Consider the following 20899-nt stretch of genomic DNA (forward strand, 5'->3'; position numbering starts at 1 on the left):
AGATCGCGGACCCCGTGCTGTTTATACGTAAGTGTATGATTTAACTCTAAAGTATCAAAGTTATACCAAGTTTGTCGTATTCCACCTATGGTAGATTAATATAATCAATTAATACAAAATCCTAACCTAACATAACTATTAATATCAGATGAATAAAAAAAACCAAATTTAACCATTCCTAAATTAGTCTGTCTTCTTCCTAGAGGTTTAATCTACACACAAACATTCATACCAAACTGAACCCGTGCACTCCGTTATCAGTAAAAAATTGTAACTAAAAAAAAATTATGATTGTTCAACTATTTTTGGATGTAACTTGCTGCAATGTTCAATAATTTGATTTGGTGCTAGCTTGTACCTGATCTGCCCAAATAACCAATGGAAACCAATAACAAATAAATACTAATTTCTACTGTAGACTGTAACCAATGGCAACTATTTAAAAAATAAATAAAAATAAAATTTCCAATTTCTATCGTGAATCTCGAGATCCCTGTTTGAGCACCTCTTTAAAATGCGATTTTCGAAAAATCCTTTCTTAGTGCGCCTATACATTGTAATAAGTACATTTACTGAAAATTTCATATCCATAGCTTCAGCAGTTCCGGGCTAGGGCGATGATGAATCACCAGGACAAGTCTCTTTATATATATAGATAATTTCCATATGATTTAAATTAGTCTTTTTTTAATAAACATTTTGAAAAAAAAAAAATTATTAGATTTAAAAGCAAGACCTGTATCAAATCATTCAAGCTCATCTAGTCAACGTGGTGGAGCGATTCGAAAAAGTGTTAGTCCAGCCACTTCAGATCAAAAACAAATCCCATTATATAGTAATTTAGATATGTTTGAAGGAAGAATTTTGCCTCTCCATCAATACATTTTAGAACAAGCAAAATTATCAGGTATTGTATTTAATTAATATTTAATTATATAATCTATACTCTATACCATATAAGAATAACCTTTGGCGGTGAGCCTCTGCATATAACTGTAGTAATGGGTATAGCGCGCCAAGTGCTATAATCTCGGAAGCGTCACTTTATTATTCCAACAACTGCCAAGTTTGCTTTTGCTAAGATTACCACAGTAATTCAATTTTTTGTACACAGTAAGTTGTGAGAAACAAAAGTAGATTTAATTATTTAATCAAGGCTAGAGTGATCTGGTGACTGGCCAAACTGGACAAAAATCTGTTGCCACCTGAGATTATTCTTATATGAGACAGATGTATATATTTTTGAAAATATAATTGAAAACTTAACAGTTATTTTCTATAATTTATAGGATCATCATATAGATTTGGAGATACAGTTGGTACTTGTTCTGAAGATGATGATGCTGAAATTGAAGATTTAATTAGTGTTATGGGCACAGCTACTGGATATGATAGTGACGAGTTTGCTGACGATGAAGGAGCAATTAGTCAGGGTGAACAATCAAGTTCACCATCTCCATCAAATGCATCTTCTAGACATTATTTAAGAGATGAATTAGATTATGATCATTTGACAGCAATGAGAACATCACAACCTCGGAGTTATGCCAATGGTACTGATATACTAATATTCTTATTTTTTAAAAAACTTTGTTATACACAAACTCACTTTTAGATACTCGAGCTAGTGATTATGTTGAATCAAGTAGTAATCAACATTATTATAATACAGTTACAAATACTTTGTCATCTCAACGGTCAGCAAATTTAGTGACACCATCAATATCTGGTAATTTTTGTAACACAAATAAGTTTTTTTTACATAGTTTAACACTAACATAATTATATTATTCTTAATTATTATTTTGAAAAGATCCATTTAGCAATTCAGCTCCAACTCTTCCTTTAGAAACTCAACATACATCCTTAAGAAGACGAAAAGATCAACATGTTCAACCTCCAACTGCTTTATATTCTCCAATTTTGGAAAGAAATGAGGTAAATATACTTAGTATTTTAGCACGTGTCAAAATGTTAAAATTGTTTGAATAATATATTGTTCAAAATAGGTATGGCTATGTTTTCTTAGAACAGTAGTGGCTTATTTATAAGTTTAATCAATTCTATGATAAATATTATCTTAAATCAAAATTATAGTATGTCAAAAATATATAATAGGTTCAATGTTATTTATACATTTACATATAAAGGCATTTTTGGATTAATTAACCTGACTAGTGAGATCGACCTCTCAGTTTTCCCAGGATGTCGCAATCGACAAAAAAAAAAAAAAGGTCAATAAACAAAAATACATTTAATGTATATGCATTGTGTGTGTTATAAATTTTTTATCACTTTTATTTAGAATATAAATAAGTTTTATTAACGTTTAATTTCACAGTTCTACACAACATGTATTTCAATATATTTGATTATTTTTCGGAAATTTAAAAAAATTCAAAAAAATACGGAAAGGAGTAGAGATTGACTTGAACGTATGTCACAATTGACATGTTAGCCACCCCTGCTATGTGATCTAATTTAGATGTATTCAAACTGTGGGTCACGGCTCCTAGGGGCGTCGCTTGAGTCGGCGAAGGAAGCCGCGTCAAAGTACTGGAAACCAAAATTAATGTAGGTCATGTATAATTGATATAAATATTATTTATAATCATTAAAGCGATTGTGGAAACAATGATGAAACACATTACGTGACAATTTGTAGTTTTATTTCTAGTACTAAAGTCACTGTTATTATCGCCCATATTGGCCATATTGTATCCGTATTGTTTCAATATTTTCACAATTATTTGGGAGCTGTACAAATATTGTGAATACACAAAGGGGCCACATGATGAAAAAGTTTGAATACCACTGATCTAATTATTAAAGTTAAAGATAATGCTAGCCAGGGTTTCCTAAAAATGTAAAGTTACTGGCAAATGATAATATTATAAAATACAAGAACATAACAATACATCTGGATCAGTGAAAGGGTTAAAATTTAAAAGTATTGTTTTATTAAATTTGCAAATTATTTTTACATTAATCCATTTTATAATTTAATAACCACATATTCAATAAATAATACTCAAGTAAAAAAAGAGCAGGTGTTAGTTTTCCAATTTATATTTATATAGAAAGGGAATTAGGAAAATACTTTCTATGGGTATGTAAGATTTTCCAATGTTTTTATTTTAAAGCAAGTTATATTTATTTATTTGTATGTATATTTGTTTGTATCTATATTATAATGATCTGATTTGAGTATTTTTTTTAAATTAATATACCAAAAATAAACATATTGGTATTAATTGATTTTTTTGTTTTATTAACTTTATGGACTTATATCCATTACACAATTAAATTATAATTTATCAGATAACAAGGTAATAATAAAAATAAGCATATTTGAATACTGTTCAACCATGTATAATGTACATTATACATATTTGAATACTGTTCAACCATGTATAATGTACATTATACACAGATTAAGTTTAGAAAATACAGTTATGTAAATATGAATATATTATATGACATAGAATGGATCTTAGGATAGATCTTGGATCTTTAGTTGGATACATCTAAAATATATGGATGTGAAACATGGGTAATAAATGATGCCAAAAAGAAAAAACTAGAAGCTTTTGAGATGTGGTGTTGAAGGTGTATAGAAAGGATAAGTTGGATAGAGCGGAAAACAAATGAACAAGTATATGTTCGTTTATATAAATGTATAGCCATTACACATTTAAACTTATTTATTGCTATTTATTTATTTTTATTTACAATTCAACTAATTTATACATTTTCTATACACAATATAATTTTATACATATCATTAACATAAATTACATTTTTTGACATTTGACATTTAAGTTTTTTAGTTTGTTTTTTCAATAAAAAAATGTTGCGGGTTCAAAAAGCCTGAAAATTTATACAAAGTTCATCATGAGTTGTTATATAGGTATTTAAAATATTAATGATACATGGCACGATTGGTTTTATTAAGCATTTGAAGATTGTACAGCAAAATTCATCAAAATCACAAAAATTAGTAAATTATTTTGTTGTCTAAATTGTATAGCTAAGGTTTAACAATTAAATACATATAATGATACAATAAATATTAGAGTGGCTTACTCAATGATGAGGTATAATCGACACCTACTGTACAGCAGAGTGTTTATCTACTTACCACTTTTTTTGTGCTAGAATATAGCAAGTGTGATGAGCCCCATTTTTTCATTTAATAATGAATTTATTCAAATTCTTGAGATTTTTTACTATCTATTACTATTTTGTGGCGATACAAACTTTTATTTTTCAAGTAAGAATCGTTTTGATTATAAATGTTAATACTTAATAGATTAATATTAATTACAAACATTTTCAATTCATCATAGCCCCCATATCTTCCAAACCAATTATCATGGACCTATTATCCATAGTACACAAAGTTAATGAACTCATAAACCACTAGTTCGAATTTTGATTTTGAGACATCAAGATACTATGAAAAATGTTGTATCTTCACAAGACAATTCTTAAGGAGAATAAAAATCTCAATACTAAAAATATGGTCTCTAAGTATATTTAAAAATTCCAAAAATCTGATTTTGAATAACTGTATAGTTGAAAAATAAAATCGGATGAGTCTGCTTGGTGAATTAATCTGTCATTAAAAATAATAATTCTTTATTGTGTGTTAATGTATTTCATTAATCTAAGATTCAGAGCATAGTTATAAATTTATTAATTTTATAAATCGAGTGTATTTTTATTTTTATTTTTGTGTCTGAAAAGATGTTCTAGTAAAAGAAATAGACCCGCCCATTGTCGCACAAAATACGCATAGGACAAAACAGCACACAGATTTTAATATACTGGATATCACATTACATTACCATACACAAATTGAATATAATTCAAATGGAAAAAAACTCGGAATTTGGACACGATACATATAGTATAAATGTGTATACATATACTAATTTGGACACTTTTTTATGCTTAAGAAATAATCTTTCAGTGGTACATAAAACTGCAAAACTCTTTTAATAGCATTAGTGCAACTATCTAGTTTTACTGTAGCCCAGTCTAACCGTCGCCCGACGAAAACTGGTCGCCACCGGGGTACAAACTCATTTTGACCAGAGTATAGAAAATAACTCAAAAGTTTAGAAATTGTATTTATTATACATTATCAGTTATTACAAATTATAATAAAAATATCTCACATTTGTATCCATCTAATATATTTTTTTTACTCTAGGTAGGTACCATGTTTTGTTAATACTCAGATTAATAATATCATTTTATTTCTAATTTATTTTTATTATCAATATAATATATACTATAAATATACATACATCTAAGCATCTAGAATTTTTTTTTACTTATATACATAATACATATTTTTAAAATTTGATATCTCTTTCTGCATGTTAGCTATTGTTTTTTTCTTGTGTGTGCTTATAGTTTTTGCTGGCTCGTTATGCAAACTCCAATCGCGGTGTATTCCACCCATCATTATCTCAAGATGCTCGATCCTGTTCGCCTGCCTATTACTATGAACAGGTTTATATATGCTTTTGCAAATGCTATTAGAATAATGTGAAATATCTTCAAATTTAAAGAAATCATAATTTCTTTATTTTTATACTTAAACTATATTTACAGAATTCCAGAACTTTATTGAATCGTGATAAAAAAACTACTTCTGAAAGCGACATTGAAAAATATGCCCAGGATAACTTAAATATACATAAGAAAGGTATTTTCCGAAAAAAATTTTCAGTGAGAGACATGCTTTCATGGTCTAAGGTAAAAACTAAATAATTATAGTGTATTTGAACTAAATTAACATCTTACTCTAATTTTAATTGAAATATGTATAGGATCCAATTCGTAAACCTATGTTAGTGCTGTCTGACAAAGCATTGAAAAAAGAAGCTTGTGATTTATTTAAATTGGTTCAAACCTATATGAGCGATCGCAAAGCAAAATTAGGAATGACATTAAATAGTGTGGCTTTAGAAATATGTATGACTGGTTTTATGAAACCAACCCTCCGAGATGAATTATACATACAAATATGTAGACAAACAACAGAAAATCCTAGAAAGTATGAATATTTATTAAAATAGGTAAAATATTTTTATCTTGTATCTACAATTTATTTTATTTTCAGAGAAAGCTTACGACGTGGATGGGAACTTTTGGCAATTTGTTTATCTTTTTTCCCACCTTCTCCTAAATTACAAAAATACTTAGAAAGTTACATGGAAAGGCATAGAGATCCAGGTCTAGACAGTTATGCAACTGAAGTTGGTCGGTGGCCTGTCCATGTCCAAGTAAGCCACTATGCCAGTGTGGCCACTAAAAGATTACACAGAATGGGTATAGACGGTAAAAAAGCTGTTCGAAGACCAACACTAGAAGATATTGAACAAGCTAGAGTAAGATTGATTTTATTTTAAATCATATTTTATTAAATAAGGAGATTATTTATATCTTGTTGTTCATTAATAGATGCAAATATTCAGGCCTAGTCTTTTTGGAAATACAATCAATGAAGTTATTGATCTTCAAAAAGAACGCTTTCCTAACTATAAATTACCTTGGATACAAACCATATTATCTGAATTAGTACTGAGGCACAGAGGCGATCAAACAGAAGGAATATTTAGGTAACCAAAACAATACCTATTATAAATTTTTAATATAATGTATAAAATTTTTTTTCTTTAAATGAAAGGTATTATATTTTAGTTTATAAATATTTATTAAATATTAAACATTTCTAATTTTTATTCTATACTCTATAGAGTGCCAGCTGACATGGATGAAGTTATGACCCTTAAAAGTCGTTTAGATGTATGGGAAGTTCCTGGATCTGAAGAGTTGACTGATGCCCATACACCAGCATCTTTATTAAAACTATGGTATCGTGAATTATACGAGCCTCTTGTTCCTGATCATATGTATGCTGAGTGTATTGCAGCTCATCAAGATGCTCGCCGCGCCATTGCTATTATTCATCGATTACCACCTATAAATAAAGCTGTTTTGGCATATCTTATTCACTTCCTACAATTGTTTACCAAACCTGAAGTTGTTCATGTTACCAAAATGGATGCTAGTAACCTGGCTATGGTTATGGCTCCGAATTGTTTACGTTGTACTTCAATTGATCCTCGTGTTATATTTGACAATGCTCGTAAAGAGATGGCTTTTATGCGTTTGTTAATATTACATTTTGATGCATCCTTTATGGAAGGAGTATTTTAAATAGATCTGTTATGTTCATTAACTAATTACTGGAACTGTAATTGTTTCAAAACTACACAAACCAAAGGTTATTATTATGAAAGCTTAATTGCACACTAATTTAATTATTTTTTAAGCTAATATTAATAATATATATATATACGTATGATAAATTAAACATGATGACAAAATGTTTGACATTGATTTTGGTAGTTTAGATAAGTGTTACCATGTAAATGACTTTCAAAATTTTACTTAAAATATAATCTAATTACTTAAATACTATTTTAATTATATACCCTCCCACTGCCTTTAATATGTTGTATAATTTTTTAATAGCTTATTTATACATTTTTATTTTTTACTTTTGTTTTGCTGTTATGATTATAGTAACAATAAACAGTATTAGATTATTTATTTAATAATTTACTACTATAATATTTTTTAAATAGTCAAGTGGTATTAGAAAAATGAATTGTGTACAAATAAGTGAATTATAAATATACATAGTACTGTTTTAAAATTAAAAAAAACTTTCAATGACATATTTTGTATTTGTTAAGTTTCATAAAGCTTATTAATTTAACAGAAATGTAGTGAAATGTTTTAGTCTTATGCAACAAGCAGACTAGAATTCATGTTATTTTGTTTTACTGGAATATCTTTTTTGTTCTGGAATTAAGAAAAAAGATCTTTTATTATTATTAATATAAATTTTTCGTCTGAATGCATTTATTTATAAGTTCAGTTTTTATATCAAACACCAGAACAATATTGTCATTTTAATTTTATACACTTTATTCTTTCTTAACTTCTTTGTGGTGTTATTGTATGAATAATAAAGTTGGAATTGTTTTTATTTTGTAGAATAGTTTTTTAACCTATTGTACCGAGAACTTAAGAAAATGTCAATGGCTTCAAACCATAGAGTAATTTATACTTTTCTCTATGTACTGAACACTTGAGCAATGTTTACTCACCATGTGTTCTAGGTAACAATATTATCATTTTTCCAGTCTCCTGCCTATTACATAATACTATGTACTCATAATGATAAAAATAGGCACCCTTAGTGATAGCGTGGCTAAAATCAATAGCTCTTGATTAACGACTTAATAATTCTATATTTCAATAACTATACTCATGTAGAATTCTGTATTCTTAAACCATTCACACCCCAAATGTGATGAGCCCATCTTCAGTGCTATGCTATCATATTTGAAACTTGTCAGAAAAAAACCATAATTCATTTATAGTATAATAAGTGTTCTATTCTAAGATAACGCCTTAGTGGAGAATAAAATTAGACCAGAATATTTATATATTTGGGAAGCCTATATAGAACAACTCCATCAGTTTTTGAATATTTCAATTTTCTAATAGATATTTTTATCAAACATTTTAAGTGTACTTCAATATCAACTATAATAAATTGTCTTCTGAATTTCCTTTGGCTTAATAATTCAGTTATTAAAAATATTAGTTATCTTTTTCATTCTGTACTTACTCCCTCCCCTTCCATTTGTATTAAAGAAAAATTTATCAATTATCAAAATGTTGTTTTATAATGAATATACATTTATTATAAAAATGAATGTTTGTCTGTCTGTCTGTGTGTCCTTTATGCATTTCTTAACTGCTGGATCGATTTTAATGAAATTTGGTACAGATATAGATTAGACCTCTGGGCAGAAAATATGCCAATTTAAAAAGGGAGAGGACCAACCCTGAAGTACTCAAACAGGGATTTTGATATTTCTGATGGAAATTTTTGTTTATAATTGGTTGTCATGGGTTTTGAAGCTATTATAATAATAATTATTGGTTCCTAGGCAAAAAAGTGCACGGGATTAACTAGTCATTTATAAATATGAATAAGCTTAAAATAAAAAAATTGGATCAGATTATTGTTGATTATTGGTAAATGTTTTTGCATTACACACAAAATTCTGAAATAACATCTTTGCATAATATACTTGTATAATGAATAATGTTGAATATACATTAATGGGGTCTGCAAAAATTTTTTTTTTTCATTAATTACTTTCTAAATATTCATAATATTGAAATAATAACTGTTTTGATAATAACTTAAGATTTTTTTATTCAAATAAAATATGCACAGATAACAGCATTTCAATAAATATATATTATATAGAACCACAGAAAATTATATTAAACAGGGTTTGACCGCCTTACTTCCTCATACACAATTTATTATGTGGATATTAGTGGGAAAATAATTTGTAGTCTCAAACTTCAATGAACTGATGTTATAACGTTATAAATTAATCAGAATCAAATTTATTTTTATTTTTACCTAATAAGCAATTGAAATTAAAAAAGTTTAATTTTGTAACTTGTTTTAATTCAGATAAAGAGTATACTTAAAGGAGCAAAATAACAATTAAAATATAAACTGTATTAATTTAAGTTTTATCTATTTTTTTTTTTAAACACACTTACATTTTACCTAAATATCTAAAGTTTATAAATACTTACATACTTGTTTAAAGTAGTATAATTTTGACATAAAAAACATAATAAATATATTTTTTTAAATAACTTAGATCGATAATTTAAAAAAAAAAATTATGTATAACAATGTCAACAAACATGAACTAAACAATAATATAAACATATTTAAAATATTAATAAGTCTATCATCAATTATTATTCCGCTACTCACACTGATTAATAATCAAATTAATTTATTGTTTTAAACATAGATTATAATTAATATAATATAATTTTGAAGAAACAGGAACATGCAAGAAAAAAATGCTTGATAGTATTAAATATCCAAAGTAAAAATTTTTAATAGTTTAGGAAAATACTGACAAGTTATTTTTGCTCGAGTTTTAAACGTTTTTTTCTCTTTTTTTTTTTTTATATAAAATTTTTGTACAAAATAACATATTTCGTTTAGGATTGAAATGTCTAATCATATACATAAAAAAAATTTACATTGTTGTATGTACACATAAAATTTAGTCTTATAATAAAAACAATAAATTGTTATTGTATTATTGCGAAGAAGAGGGACGGTGATATTGCGGTGGATAATTATTATTATAAGATTGAGGCAACCTTGGGGGGTATTCATTTCTAACAGGATACTTATCAAATGATCTTGGATATTCTGGTGGATACCTAGGTCCATAACATGAACTGGCTGCGGAATCGGCTTGTATACCTATTTCAGATGATTTATGAGGTCGGTCAAATTTTGTTAATGTTATTGAAGAAGGTAATTTGGGAGGGTATGTAGAAGACGATGGTATAGCAGGTGATGCTGGTTGTGAAACAGCAGCAGACGAATGAGTTGGTGGCATATATGACGGAGATTGAACAGATCTTGACGGTGGCGGTATATGTTTAGGTGTTATTGAAATGCTAGGATTATTTCTTAATAAATTTGAACGGTTTCGTAATTGTTGCATAGAAGCATCTGAAAATGAATACATTCATTTTATAAAATAAAAAAGATAATATTGTACATTATGAACTATATTAATTACAAACCACTTTTAGGCCCTGGATTAAAACTACTTTCTAATGGCTGAGGCCTATTATAAGTCATTGTAGAAGGGTGAGTAGATTGTTGTTGAGGAATGAATGGTTGGCTAGGTACTGTTGGATTATTAGGTTTATTATTTGCTGATGTACGGATGGCAATTATTTTTCCACTTTCCAACTGCATATAAATTCCTTTAGGACTTTTCAGTACCATTACTTTTTGACCAGCTTTCAATACAATTGAACCACGATCACCAGCATTTGTTGGGATTACAACATCTTTAGAAATATCAATATATAAGTATTAAATTCACTGTTTTTAGAAACATGCAACACACAGTTGGTGTATTTGAAGTTAACAGTTTCAGAAAATAATTTAAGTTCAATAGTAGTTGTTAATTACCAAGTGGTAAAGTCATTTCTTGAGCACTCATTCCCTGTTTTTGCCAGACTTCAGCTGGTATCCATCTACGGTTTAGAGCATTTCTGCTAGCAATTACTGCTGATGTATTAGACATTGATTGCATTGGACGTACACTAGCCATTGGTTTACCCATTTGATTTCTATATAAAATAATTGTATTGAATAAAGGGTTATAAAAAATATATATTTTAATATTTTTCTTCTTACCTATACAATGAAGATGTAGTATTTTGACCATAATATGAATACATGGGTCTGGTGTTTGCTTTTTTCTCCATTTCATAACTCCTTTTGGCTAACCTTTTTTCCGCCTGCGATAATTTTTTGTCTTTACGGTCCACAAACAATGATTCGTGTTGAAATGGTTCCTAAATATTATTAAGCAAAATAACATTATAAGTTACAATGGATAATATAATTGAATTTCAAGAAGACTTCATTCTCAAGTTTGTTATCTTTGTCTTTTGCATGAACAAGGTACAACTAAAACATGTTGACATAAATGGTTATAGACTCATGAATAATTGAATAGTGTTTTTCAACAATTGTTGGCTATGTTACATAAGTGAAGACAAAGATAATAATCTTTGGAGTGATGTATTCTCTTCCAATGTTTAATTTATAACAATTTACCTTGGTTAGCACAGAACTGAGATTCTCAACAATATATTTTACAACTACATCGCTATAACTATCTTTGAGTGACGAAAAATCTTTGATTGGTGTAGACTCTCCATCATCCCAACATAAATTAGTTACTTCTTTGATAGACAAATGGGCATCTGGATTGCATTCATCAACAACACGATCTGCCATTACCTGTTTGTTAATCTGTCTATCATAGATTTTTTTTTCTAAACAATTATCTGTTACTAATCTGTATACAAAACATGGTTTTTGCTGGCCATATCGGTAAACCCTGCATACAGCTTGAGTATCATGACAAGGATTCCATGATGCATCAAACACAATTACTCTATTTGCTCCAACAAGATTAATGCCCAACGATCCGGCACGTGTTGATACCAAAAACAAATGGACTGTATTACAGATGTTGAAATCGTTGATTAATTTTTCACGTTCAGATGCAGAGGTACTGCCATCAAGACCTAATAATGATGGATTATTTGTATGATAATAATTAATGAACATTAATAGATATGAATTATTTTATTATTATAAATGTAATATACTTTTTGGTCTAAATTAAAATCGGCATCTAAAACATACCTATAAAATATTTTGTAATAGTTGAGTTGTAATTTTTTATTCAAACTAAAACTAACAAAATATAAGATAAAAGTATGAACAATATTCTACTTACGATAATAATCACAATTTCGACACCAATGTTCATCTTTTCCAGGTATTTTATTTCGTTGTAAAAATTCTTCAATCAAGTCTAATGTGAATAATGATTGACTAAATAATAAAACACGATCACCAATTCTAACAGATTCTTCAACAATCGCAAATAACAATGACATCTTTGCTGAAGCTTCAATCATACCAGGTACATAATCATTAAATAATTCAACTGCCTGAAATCCATTTCATTATAATGTAATAATGTATACGATTGATAATTGAAAATAATGTAATAAGTAATAACTTACCCAATCATATGGTATTCCTGGTTCTTCCTTCCCACTTTTAATTAAAAGTGAAGGATTTTTTATTTCACCTTCCTCTAATGTTGTTATTTTTGGATCCATGGTATCTTCTATAGATCTTGATTCTTTATTTATAGAAAACGAAGCACTTTTTTCATCGTGAGATTGTTCAATGTCTGTATTATTGCCATTTCCACCATATTCATATTTAGTTTTATTGTCTAACGAACGAAATGGTGGTAATGGATTTACATCTTGGCTGGTCATAGTGCAAGGGGCTGGATTCTTACGTTCAGGTGGTTGATATATACGTTCAGGTCCAGGAATATTATCTAGTATATCAGATATACTTCCCAATGGAGTACTAGTACTTGGAGTGTATGGCGGGTACATAGATGAGTAATTTGAATATCTTGAATAAGATTCATTAGAATTTGAAACGTTGAAACGATTAGAGTCTGAATACATTTTCACTTCATTTTGATTATGAGCTCCAGACATTAAACCAACCCCTCTTCCAGTAATTTGTTGTATATTTGTTGCTCTTGGATATTGACTAGATTCAGGATCTGTTTTAGCACCTCCGGGTAACCCAGGTTTGACGTTAGACGGCAATGGACCATAGACTGGTTGATATTCATTAATTTGATTGTTCAACATGCTTGGCGGCTCTAAAAGACCAAGCAAACTCTGTCCATCAGGCTGCCCAACCATAGCGTTATACAATAGTGCCTGTTCATTGGCGTCAGTTGTGGAGTTAAGGACACTTAACATTGCCTGATCATTAGCTAACAACATTTCTTGGTCATGTAACATCTGATCGGTCAAAATATTTGGATTTTGAAATGAGGAATCAGGTAAAATAGTTCCATAATTATGATTCTGGTTATTTATATGCTGATTGGGTTCTAACATATAATTGTTATAGTTATTACTTGAACTATCCGGGTTCATGAATGGTTCCCTAATCGGAATCTGGCTACGATTAGCCATTACATTATCTGAATTTTGATACTGCTGTTGTTCTTGATTATGTTGGTGATGGTGCTGCTGCTGCTGCAGGTGTTGTTGTTGTTGTTGTTGTTGTTGTTGTTGTTGTTGTTGTTGTTGTTGTTGTTGCTGCTGCTGCTGCTGCTGCTGCTGTTGCTGTTGATGGTGTTGTAGCTGTTGTTGCTGCTGATTGACAAATGTTTGATTGATTTCTTGATGTTCATGTGCTATAGTCATTGAATGAGTATGTTGAGCCCCTTGACTACTTGTTAATTGTCCCTGGTTATTAGTATCACACAACAACATTCCTTGGCTTCTAATCCCTTGATTAACAGGATTATTATTCATTAACCTTGGGTTATCAATTATTTGATGATTTGTTACTCGATTTTGAATTGCAGATTGATTGCTCAACGTACCCTGATTACTCAAACTATTATTAATATTCTGTGAATTGATATTGGTCGGAATAGAATTTTGTACACGCTGATGATTCAAGTTGGTTTTTTGATGATTTGGCATAATTCGATTGTTGTCAAATATACCCTCAAAACTAACAGCCATACCAGTACTACTGTCACTTCCCTGTTTTATTAAGCCACTCCCATAAATGCCTTTATTACTTTCTGTCAAAGATGTATGGCCATTATTAAATTGAATATCTTCATTATTTCTTGATGAGCTTCCAAATATTCCTTTATTAGTACTTGTTAAGACATCTTGATTGTTTGCAAACAATCCTTGATTGCTATTAGAAAGAACTTCTTGACTATTTCCTTGGTTAAATGCTTGCCTAAATGATATTTCTTTAGAATTAGACATACCTTGTTGATTTTTTAAGTTGCTATCATTATCGTTCCAATTATTATCAACATGTATTCCTGAATTAGCTACAATCATAGATTGATTTTTTTGGATCTGTTTATTATTTATAGTAGGTCTTCGATTTCGAACATTTTTTGATTTATGTTTTGATATTGCCATTTGATCAATATTATCTGCTTGCAATCCTGGAATGTTTGAAATACTTTGACAAGGTATAATCTCTTGACTTATTCCCAGAGTTGGAAAATGACCTTGGTTTACTTTTTGAACATCTGGAGAAAAACCTTGGTTCCCTTTGTGAACATCAGGAGAAAAACCTTGGTTGGGTAATGGTTGTTCGGATTCCTGTGTTCCTTGTGTAGTATCTTGATTAAATACACGATTTTGATCATTTGAACCACTGAAACTGGTTTCTTCATAGTTTTGATAACTTGGCTCACTTTTTACCATTCTAATTTCTCCAACTTCTAGTCTAGGATCTTGAGGATATGGATATTGACTTTTTGTTTCTGAACCTTGATTAGATTGATAATATTCTGAATTACCTCGGTAAAAATTTCCTCCTTCTTTCCAATAAGAAGAATCATAATTTTGATTATAATTGTTCAATTGTTGATTTGTGTAATTTCCCTGACCTCCATATTGTTGTGGTTGTGAGGAATAATCATCATATTGATTAGATTGAATAGATTGAGTAACAGTTGAGGTATTGTGATTATGAGTAGTAGGAGTAATAAGTTGATTATTACTAGTATTTGGCATAACTGTTGCTACAGCCGGGGTTTTCATTTGATCTTTTTTTATGTTCTGAAATTAATTTAAATAAAAAAAAATAAGGGGAAATAGTTAAAAAATATGTTGTTTAAGAAAATATTTTTAACTTAAAAAAATAACACATTATTTTCATCCAGATAATAAAATTGTTTTAATTATTTTAGATTCCGAGCAAATCGAAAGAACGTATTGTATTCACAATGATGTGTTTTTTTTTTATCTATCATCAACATTATTCTGATTAAAAAGTTAATCTAGTTGGTATTTTTGAGATCAAAACATAAAAAAAGTGATTATTTTAACGCAAAACCAATTTTATTTTTTTGGTATAACTCAAAAACTAATAATGTAGACCATTGAAATGTTCACCAAATATTAATTATATTAGCCTTTTCCCTGAATGGTAACATTTTAGAATTATTTCGACTCTTTCTGAGCTAGATACAGCCATGAGAAATGTTTTGATTCTTGTAAAGTTGTTTTAACTAATTCTCAAATTTTTTTATTAACTTAGAAAAAAGCTTAAAAATTTAATGCAATGTTCTTTTACAAGTTTGATGAATGGAAGTTCAAAAATATTAAAGATACAATAGACACGATTAATTTTTAGATCTAAAGTTTGACAAAATATATAAAAATTTCCAAACTATTTTTCTGTAAGATATTCATTTTAGATTCTGAGTGGAACACTAAATTTTTTTAGTTTTTTTTTTCTATAAATATCAATGAAAATTTATTTGTTGGGTAAAAAAGCGTGAACATTTAATGCAAGGCTCTTGATATATTGTTGTAACAACAGCAGTTGAAAAATATTAAAAATACATGGGCACAATATTTTTTTATAAGCATTTAATAAGATCGAATTTTGACAACATTTATCAAATTTAAATAATTATTTTTTAGTTAAAAATGTATAAAATTTTCAACTTTTATATCTAAGGATTCAAAATTTAAAATAAGATTCCACATAAGTAGTTAATTCTGTTACCAAAAAATCTAAAAAATACATTAACACAGTTTATTTTTATGGTCATTTCAAGTTCAAATTTGGACGAAATTACATATTAAAAAACCTAGAATAACTATTCTAGTTATTTTGTTGTGATTGTATAATATTATTTGTGGGTACTTGAAACTTCTAAAGTATACTATTATATATCTATGATAGTACCACGGTTTGTTGTTGATGTATAACGCGTTACCTGATGGATATTGTGATATGATTAATTTGGAATTTATTATTAATACCTATTATAGGTCAATTTTTTTTTTAATACCATAGATAAGTATATAATATGTCTTATACCTGACTGACATACCGTCTCCGCTCAGAATCGTTTTTCTTATACAATGATAATATATCATTGAATTCAAATTTAATACTATCCATTATACAGTGACCCACTTATAACCTACTGTACAGCAGAGCAACATCCACTTGCCCACCTTTTTATACTTGAATTTAACTTATGATGAAATATTTTTTTTTTTTAGTAATGAAAATAATTTTATTGATTTTCTCTTTAAAACTTTTATGAAAGATAATTGATATTACTTATGTATTCATTACCTTGCGATTTGGATTGTTTTTTAATTCTTTAGAATTAGGATTTATTCCTCCTCCTTTTGGCCATCGACTTCTAGATCGTTTGGATGCTGCGGATGGAGAAGTTGCTGGGGTAGGTCCTAAAGGTGTACCCAAAGGTGTACTAGCTTCTTCTAGATCTAAATCAATTTCAGCTTCATCCAATGAGCGTTTTTTCAAAAAATAGTATAGAATGTCAGGATGGTTCCAGATCTAAAATGTAAAATAAATATAAAAAATAAAATATTTAAGTTACATATTGTTGTTTTAAACAACTTACTTTACAACAAACTGCAAATGCTTTTAACGGATTAGGTACAGCTTTTTTCCGTACAACTTCATTCATGAATCGATCATACAGCAATCGTTGTAATGGAGTCATACGAACAAGTAAAACAAATTCTTCTTTTTGTGGTAATGTTTTTTCTAATACAGAATGACTTCTTCGTTGAACAAACCCTTCTAAAAGAGAATGTAAAACATGTGCTCTATGTCTCATCAACCTAATATCTTGAGGTGTACTATCAATACATTGACCATTTTGAATAGGTCTTTCAAACATGTTACTGAATTCAGTTTTTGTTCCCAAGTAATTTGGACGGACAAAATCTACCATACACCAATATTCTAATAAGTTATTTTGTAATGGATATCCAGTTAACACTACACGTCGACGACTTTCAATCTCTTTAAGAGATTGTGAAGTTGAAGCATGGCTATTTTTAATTCTATGCCCTTCATCACAAATCACTAAATCTGGTCCAGGTTTTACTAATGCATCTCTCATTTCTAAAAAAAATTAAATATTCAATTATTAAAAAATGTTCTTCAAAATTATTTACCCATATGCAAATTAAATGTTTACCATCAAGCAATGGTTTATTTTTTTCATCATAAAAGTCGTCATCAATTTGTTTTTTATTTCTTTTTTTTCTTGGTTTCCTAGAAGTTAATTGTCTGTAAAGCTCATAGCCCATTAGCAAAACACCACCTTCAACCCGCCAGCTTTCTATGACTTTGCCTCTAGCTGATATAGTCTTATGAAAGTCATTAAGAACAAATAGAGGAAACTGTCTATGAATAATATCGCCACTATTAGTTGTATTTTCTGAAGAATTTTTAGGATCATCAGGTAATGGAAGCCACATATTAAATTCAGCCATCCAATTTTGTAAAGTATTTATAGGCATAATACACAACACATGTTTTGCAGGCGTATGTCTTAAAAAAACATCACAAAATGAAACAACCTATAAGAATAATATTTAAATAATTTAAAATAATGATACATTGAAAACAATACTTTTAGAAATTAGTAAGCATAAAAAAAGCAAGTTTATAAGTACTAATAAATTACCTGAAGTGTTTTGCCTAACCCCATTGAATGGGCAAGTATGCACCCAAATCCTTTGGAAGATTTAAACCTTTCAAGAGATTCAACCACATTATCATACAAAAATCTTACACCTCCAATTTGGTGAGGTTTGATAATACGTGCAATTTGAGGAGCTAAGAAAACATCTGGCTCATTATCTGGATGACCAACGTTTATAAGAACTCGTCCAGACTCATCTGGTAGATTATAAGCATCGTTTGTGTGCATACCACTATTGTGTGCATCATCATCTGCTATATCTTCTTCTTCTTCGTCACCGGATATTAATATACAATCATCATCTGAGCTTTGAGGTTTTTGTTCTACGCCTTCTTCTTCACTTTCACTACTTATAGTTACAACCTCGGCTACTTTTGCTGGTTTTATTGGAGCAATTGAAACAGAGGATGTTACCATATGTGGTTCACTAACATCTCCAAGTTTTGAAGCAATAGATGATAATTTATCAATTTCATTACATTCTTTTAAAGTGTCCGGTTGATTTTTTAATATTTCCAACATTTTTTTATTAAATATCTGCGGTGATCCAGAATCAGTGGATATCACAATTGTATTAGGTTTAGATTGGACTTGTGGTTCAGTAGGTGCAGAACTTTTTTTAATTAATGATGTAGTTCCTCCTTGAAGCAAAGACATAACACGATCCTGAGCTTTAGAATTTTGTCTATTGATCGCAATTTGTTTTTGGACCTAATGTTTTAAAAATAATTATTTAACTAAAAAGTTTTGTTAAAAATAAACCATTAATTATACTTACGTCTCTAATAATACGTTGTTGCTCTTGAACCCGCCTTAATCTTTCCATTTCTTGTCTTTGTGCAGCCAAGGTCGATTCATCTAATTTTGTTTCATCCATTACCTCACGAATATTTCGTCTCAAATTGGTTGGTCGTTTTTCGGATGTAGATTGATTATCTGGATCTTCGTCACTAGTTTCTAAGTAAAAATATAAATTAATTAAAAAATATTTATAACCAAAATAATATATAGGTACATACTTTCATCATTCATTTTGGCTTTTTTCGGGGTTTGATCATCTTCTTCCTCGCCAGATTTCCGTTTAGAGTTGGCTTCAATTTCTTCATCAGTTTGTTCTTTGTTATTGCTCTCATTTTCTGATTCATTTTCAATGAGTTCCGATTCTAATTTGACTTCAACGTTTTCATCAACTGTTGTAGGAATATCAGATACTTCGGAATTACCTGAAGTTTTTGAAATTTCCGGTGTCTTGTTCGTATCTTCTTCGCTACCACTAAAATCATCTTCATCGCTACAGTCATCTTCTTCTTCCTCTTCATTTTCTATAGCCTTAGGCAGTGGCTTTTCTTCAGGTGGTTGAACCCTTTGAACAGTTAAATTCGAGTATCGTGATAAATTAAATGGATCCATTAGAAAATCACTGTACTAAAGCCAATTCCATGATAATTTATTCTAAAACTGTTCTTTCACGTCAGACAATACCACTAGCAATAAACATTAATATTTAATAGTCGAATACGAATACCTATTAGATAGATAGATAATAATAAAATAATAATATTATCAAAACAACAAGACGTTTTCTTCACGGGTTCCTATCATAAACTCGACTAGAACACACGGCATTCGAGATTAAAACGTAAGTACCATAAACCGTCGAAATATCGTCGACCGTTTGAAAATGTCTCTTGAAATCGATATGGCGGTATGGATACGGAAATCACGACGGTCTTCAAAAATGTTAACTAACATCAACAATATTATTATTATTACGTCCGTCCATTTTCTTCTGGTACTTCTACAATCTACATTCAATACATTTTTTGGAAAACATTAATCTCCGGGCAACTACAGTGTGGGTGAACAGGTATTATTCCCGCCCCTAATTGTTTTCTTTATGATTACATACTATCTATCGCACGACGCGGCTCACTGCGGCTGTCGGAATTCAGGAACTTATGGGCATAAAATAATATTAATGTCTTCAAACGAAAATTCATTCCGAGAAAAATGCCGTTAACCAATTTTCGATATCATAATATTAATCTAGAATTTACAACGATGAGAGGAAATGATTATAATTCCGCTACGCACGTACAACGTGTAGTTGGCGAGGGGACGGGTCGTTTATTATTTTGTTTTCTGTCCAGACCCTAGGGCTAATGGGACCCAGGGGACACGATTGATGATCTAAGCTACCATCAGCCGTCACGGTCGATATTCGATTCCCAAAAGTCAAATGACAAATTCTCGAAATGACTTCGGAAGACACAGATTTTTATTATTTTGTTTGAATAGTAAATTTCGATTCACTAAAAAAGGGAAAGCTTGTGACAAGTTTACGTCCGGTAACATTGGCTACACTGTAATGTTGACATGAATGAAGTATCGAAAAGTGTGTATGCGTAAAAAATTTAACAAGTTATGAGAAATGAGATTTAATTAGCTCTTATCTGGTTTTCTACTAAAACAATATTCATTAATTTGTCATTTTTTGCTGTGTACATCTACATTATTCGTTTACATAGTTTTTTCCTTTTTCCTTTCAATAGTGAAGACAATTGTGTGACATTTATTGT

The 20899-nt window shown here is 29.3% G+C and overlaps 2 protein-coding genes across 3 annotated transcripts in view; one reads left to right on the plus strand and one right to left on the minus strand.

The window, feature by feature from the left end:
* LOC100162880 (rho GTPase-activating protein 39) overlaps window positions 1-7558 on the plus strand; it is a 14041-nt gene extending 6483 nt beyond the window's left edge. The window contains exons 8-17 of one of the 2 annotated variants that reach the window (XM_001947091.5): window positions 722-907; window positions 1290-1553; window positions 1616-1729; window positions 1814-1938; window positions 5425-5523; window positions 5626-5769; window positions 5844-6070; window positions 6137-6404; window positions 6478-6635; window positions 6774-7558. In XM_001947091.5, the coding sequence (XP_001947126.2) occupies window positions 722-907; window positions 1290-1553; window positions 1616-1729; window positions 1814-1938; window positions 5425-5523; window positions 5626-5769; window positions 5844-6070; window positions 6137-6404; window positions 6478-6635; window positions 6774-7236 (2048 nt within the window). In that variant the 3' untranslated portion in view covers window positions 7237-7558. The remainder of the gene's footprint in view (window positions 1-721; window positions 908-1289; window positions 1554-1615; window positions 1730-1813; window positions 1939-5424; window positions 5524-5625; window positions 5770-5843; window positions 6071-6136; window positions 6405-6477; window positions 6636-6773) is intronic. The other variant, XM_008182391.3, reaches the window with a different exon arrangement.
* Window positions 7559-10014: 2456 nt separating this feature from the next.
* On the minus strand, window positions 10015-20431 carry LOC100164965. The gene is made up of 13 exons (XM_001947032.5): window positions 19340-20431; window positions 19099-19277; window positions 18303-19031; window positions 17811-18195; window positions 17226-17734; window positions 16931-17158; window positions 12775-15393; window positions 12483-12699; window positions 11792-12267; window positions 11366-11526; window positions 11138-11298; window positions 10741-11013; window positions 10015-10666 (listed from the first exon to the last, which is right to left on the minus strand). The coding sequence occupies exons 1-13, from the start codon at window positions 19728-19730 to the stop codon at window positions 10242-10244; spliced, it is 6753 nt and encodes a 2250-aa protein (XP_001947067.2). The 5' UTR covers window positions 19731-20431; the 3' UTR covers window positions 10015-10241.
* Window positions 20432-20899: the final 468 nt, after the last annotated feature.

The sequence above is a fragment of the Acyrthosiphon pisum genome, chromosome A3 (assembly GCF_005508785.2).
Source record: "Acyrthosiphon pisum isolate AL4f chromosome A3, pea_aphid_22Mar2018_4r6ur, whole genome shotgun sequence".
Classification (NCBI taxonomy): domain Eukaryota; kingdom Metazoa; phylum Arthropoda; class Insecta; order Hemiptera; family Aphididae; genus Acyrthosiphon; species Acyrthosiphon pisum.

Coding starts and splice junctions, on each gene's coding strand:
- LOC100164965 (XM_001947032.5), bottom strand. CDS start 19,730: ATGGATCCATTTAATTTATCACGATACTCGAATTTAACTGTTCAAAGG. Junction 19,032..19,098: donor AACAACGTATTATTAGAGAC/GTAAGTATAATT, acceptor TTAAAACATTAG/GTCCAAAAACAAATTGCGAT. Junction 17,159..17,225: donor CATTTGCAGTTTGTTGTAAA/GTAAGTTGTTTA, acceptor TTTACATTTTAG/ATCTGGAACCATCCTGACAT.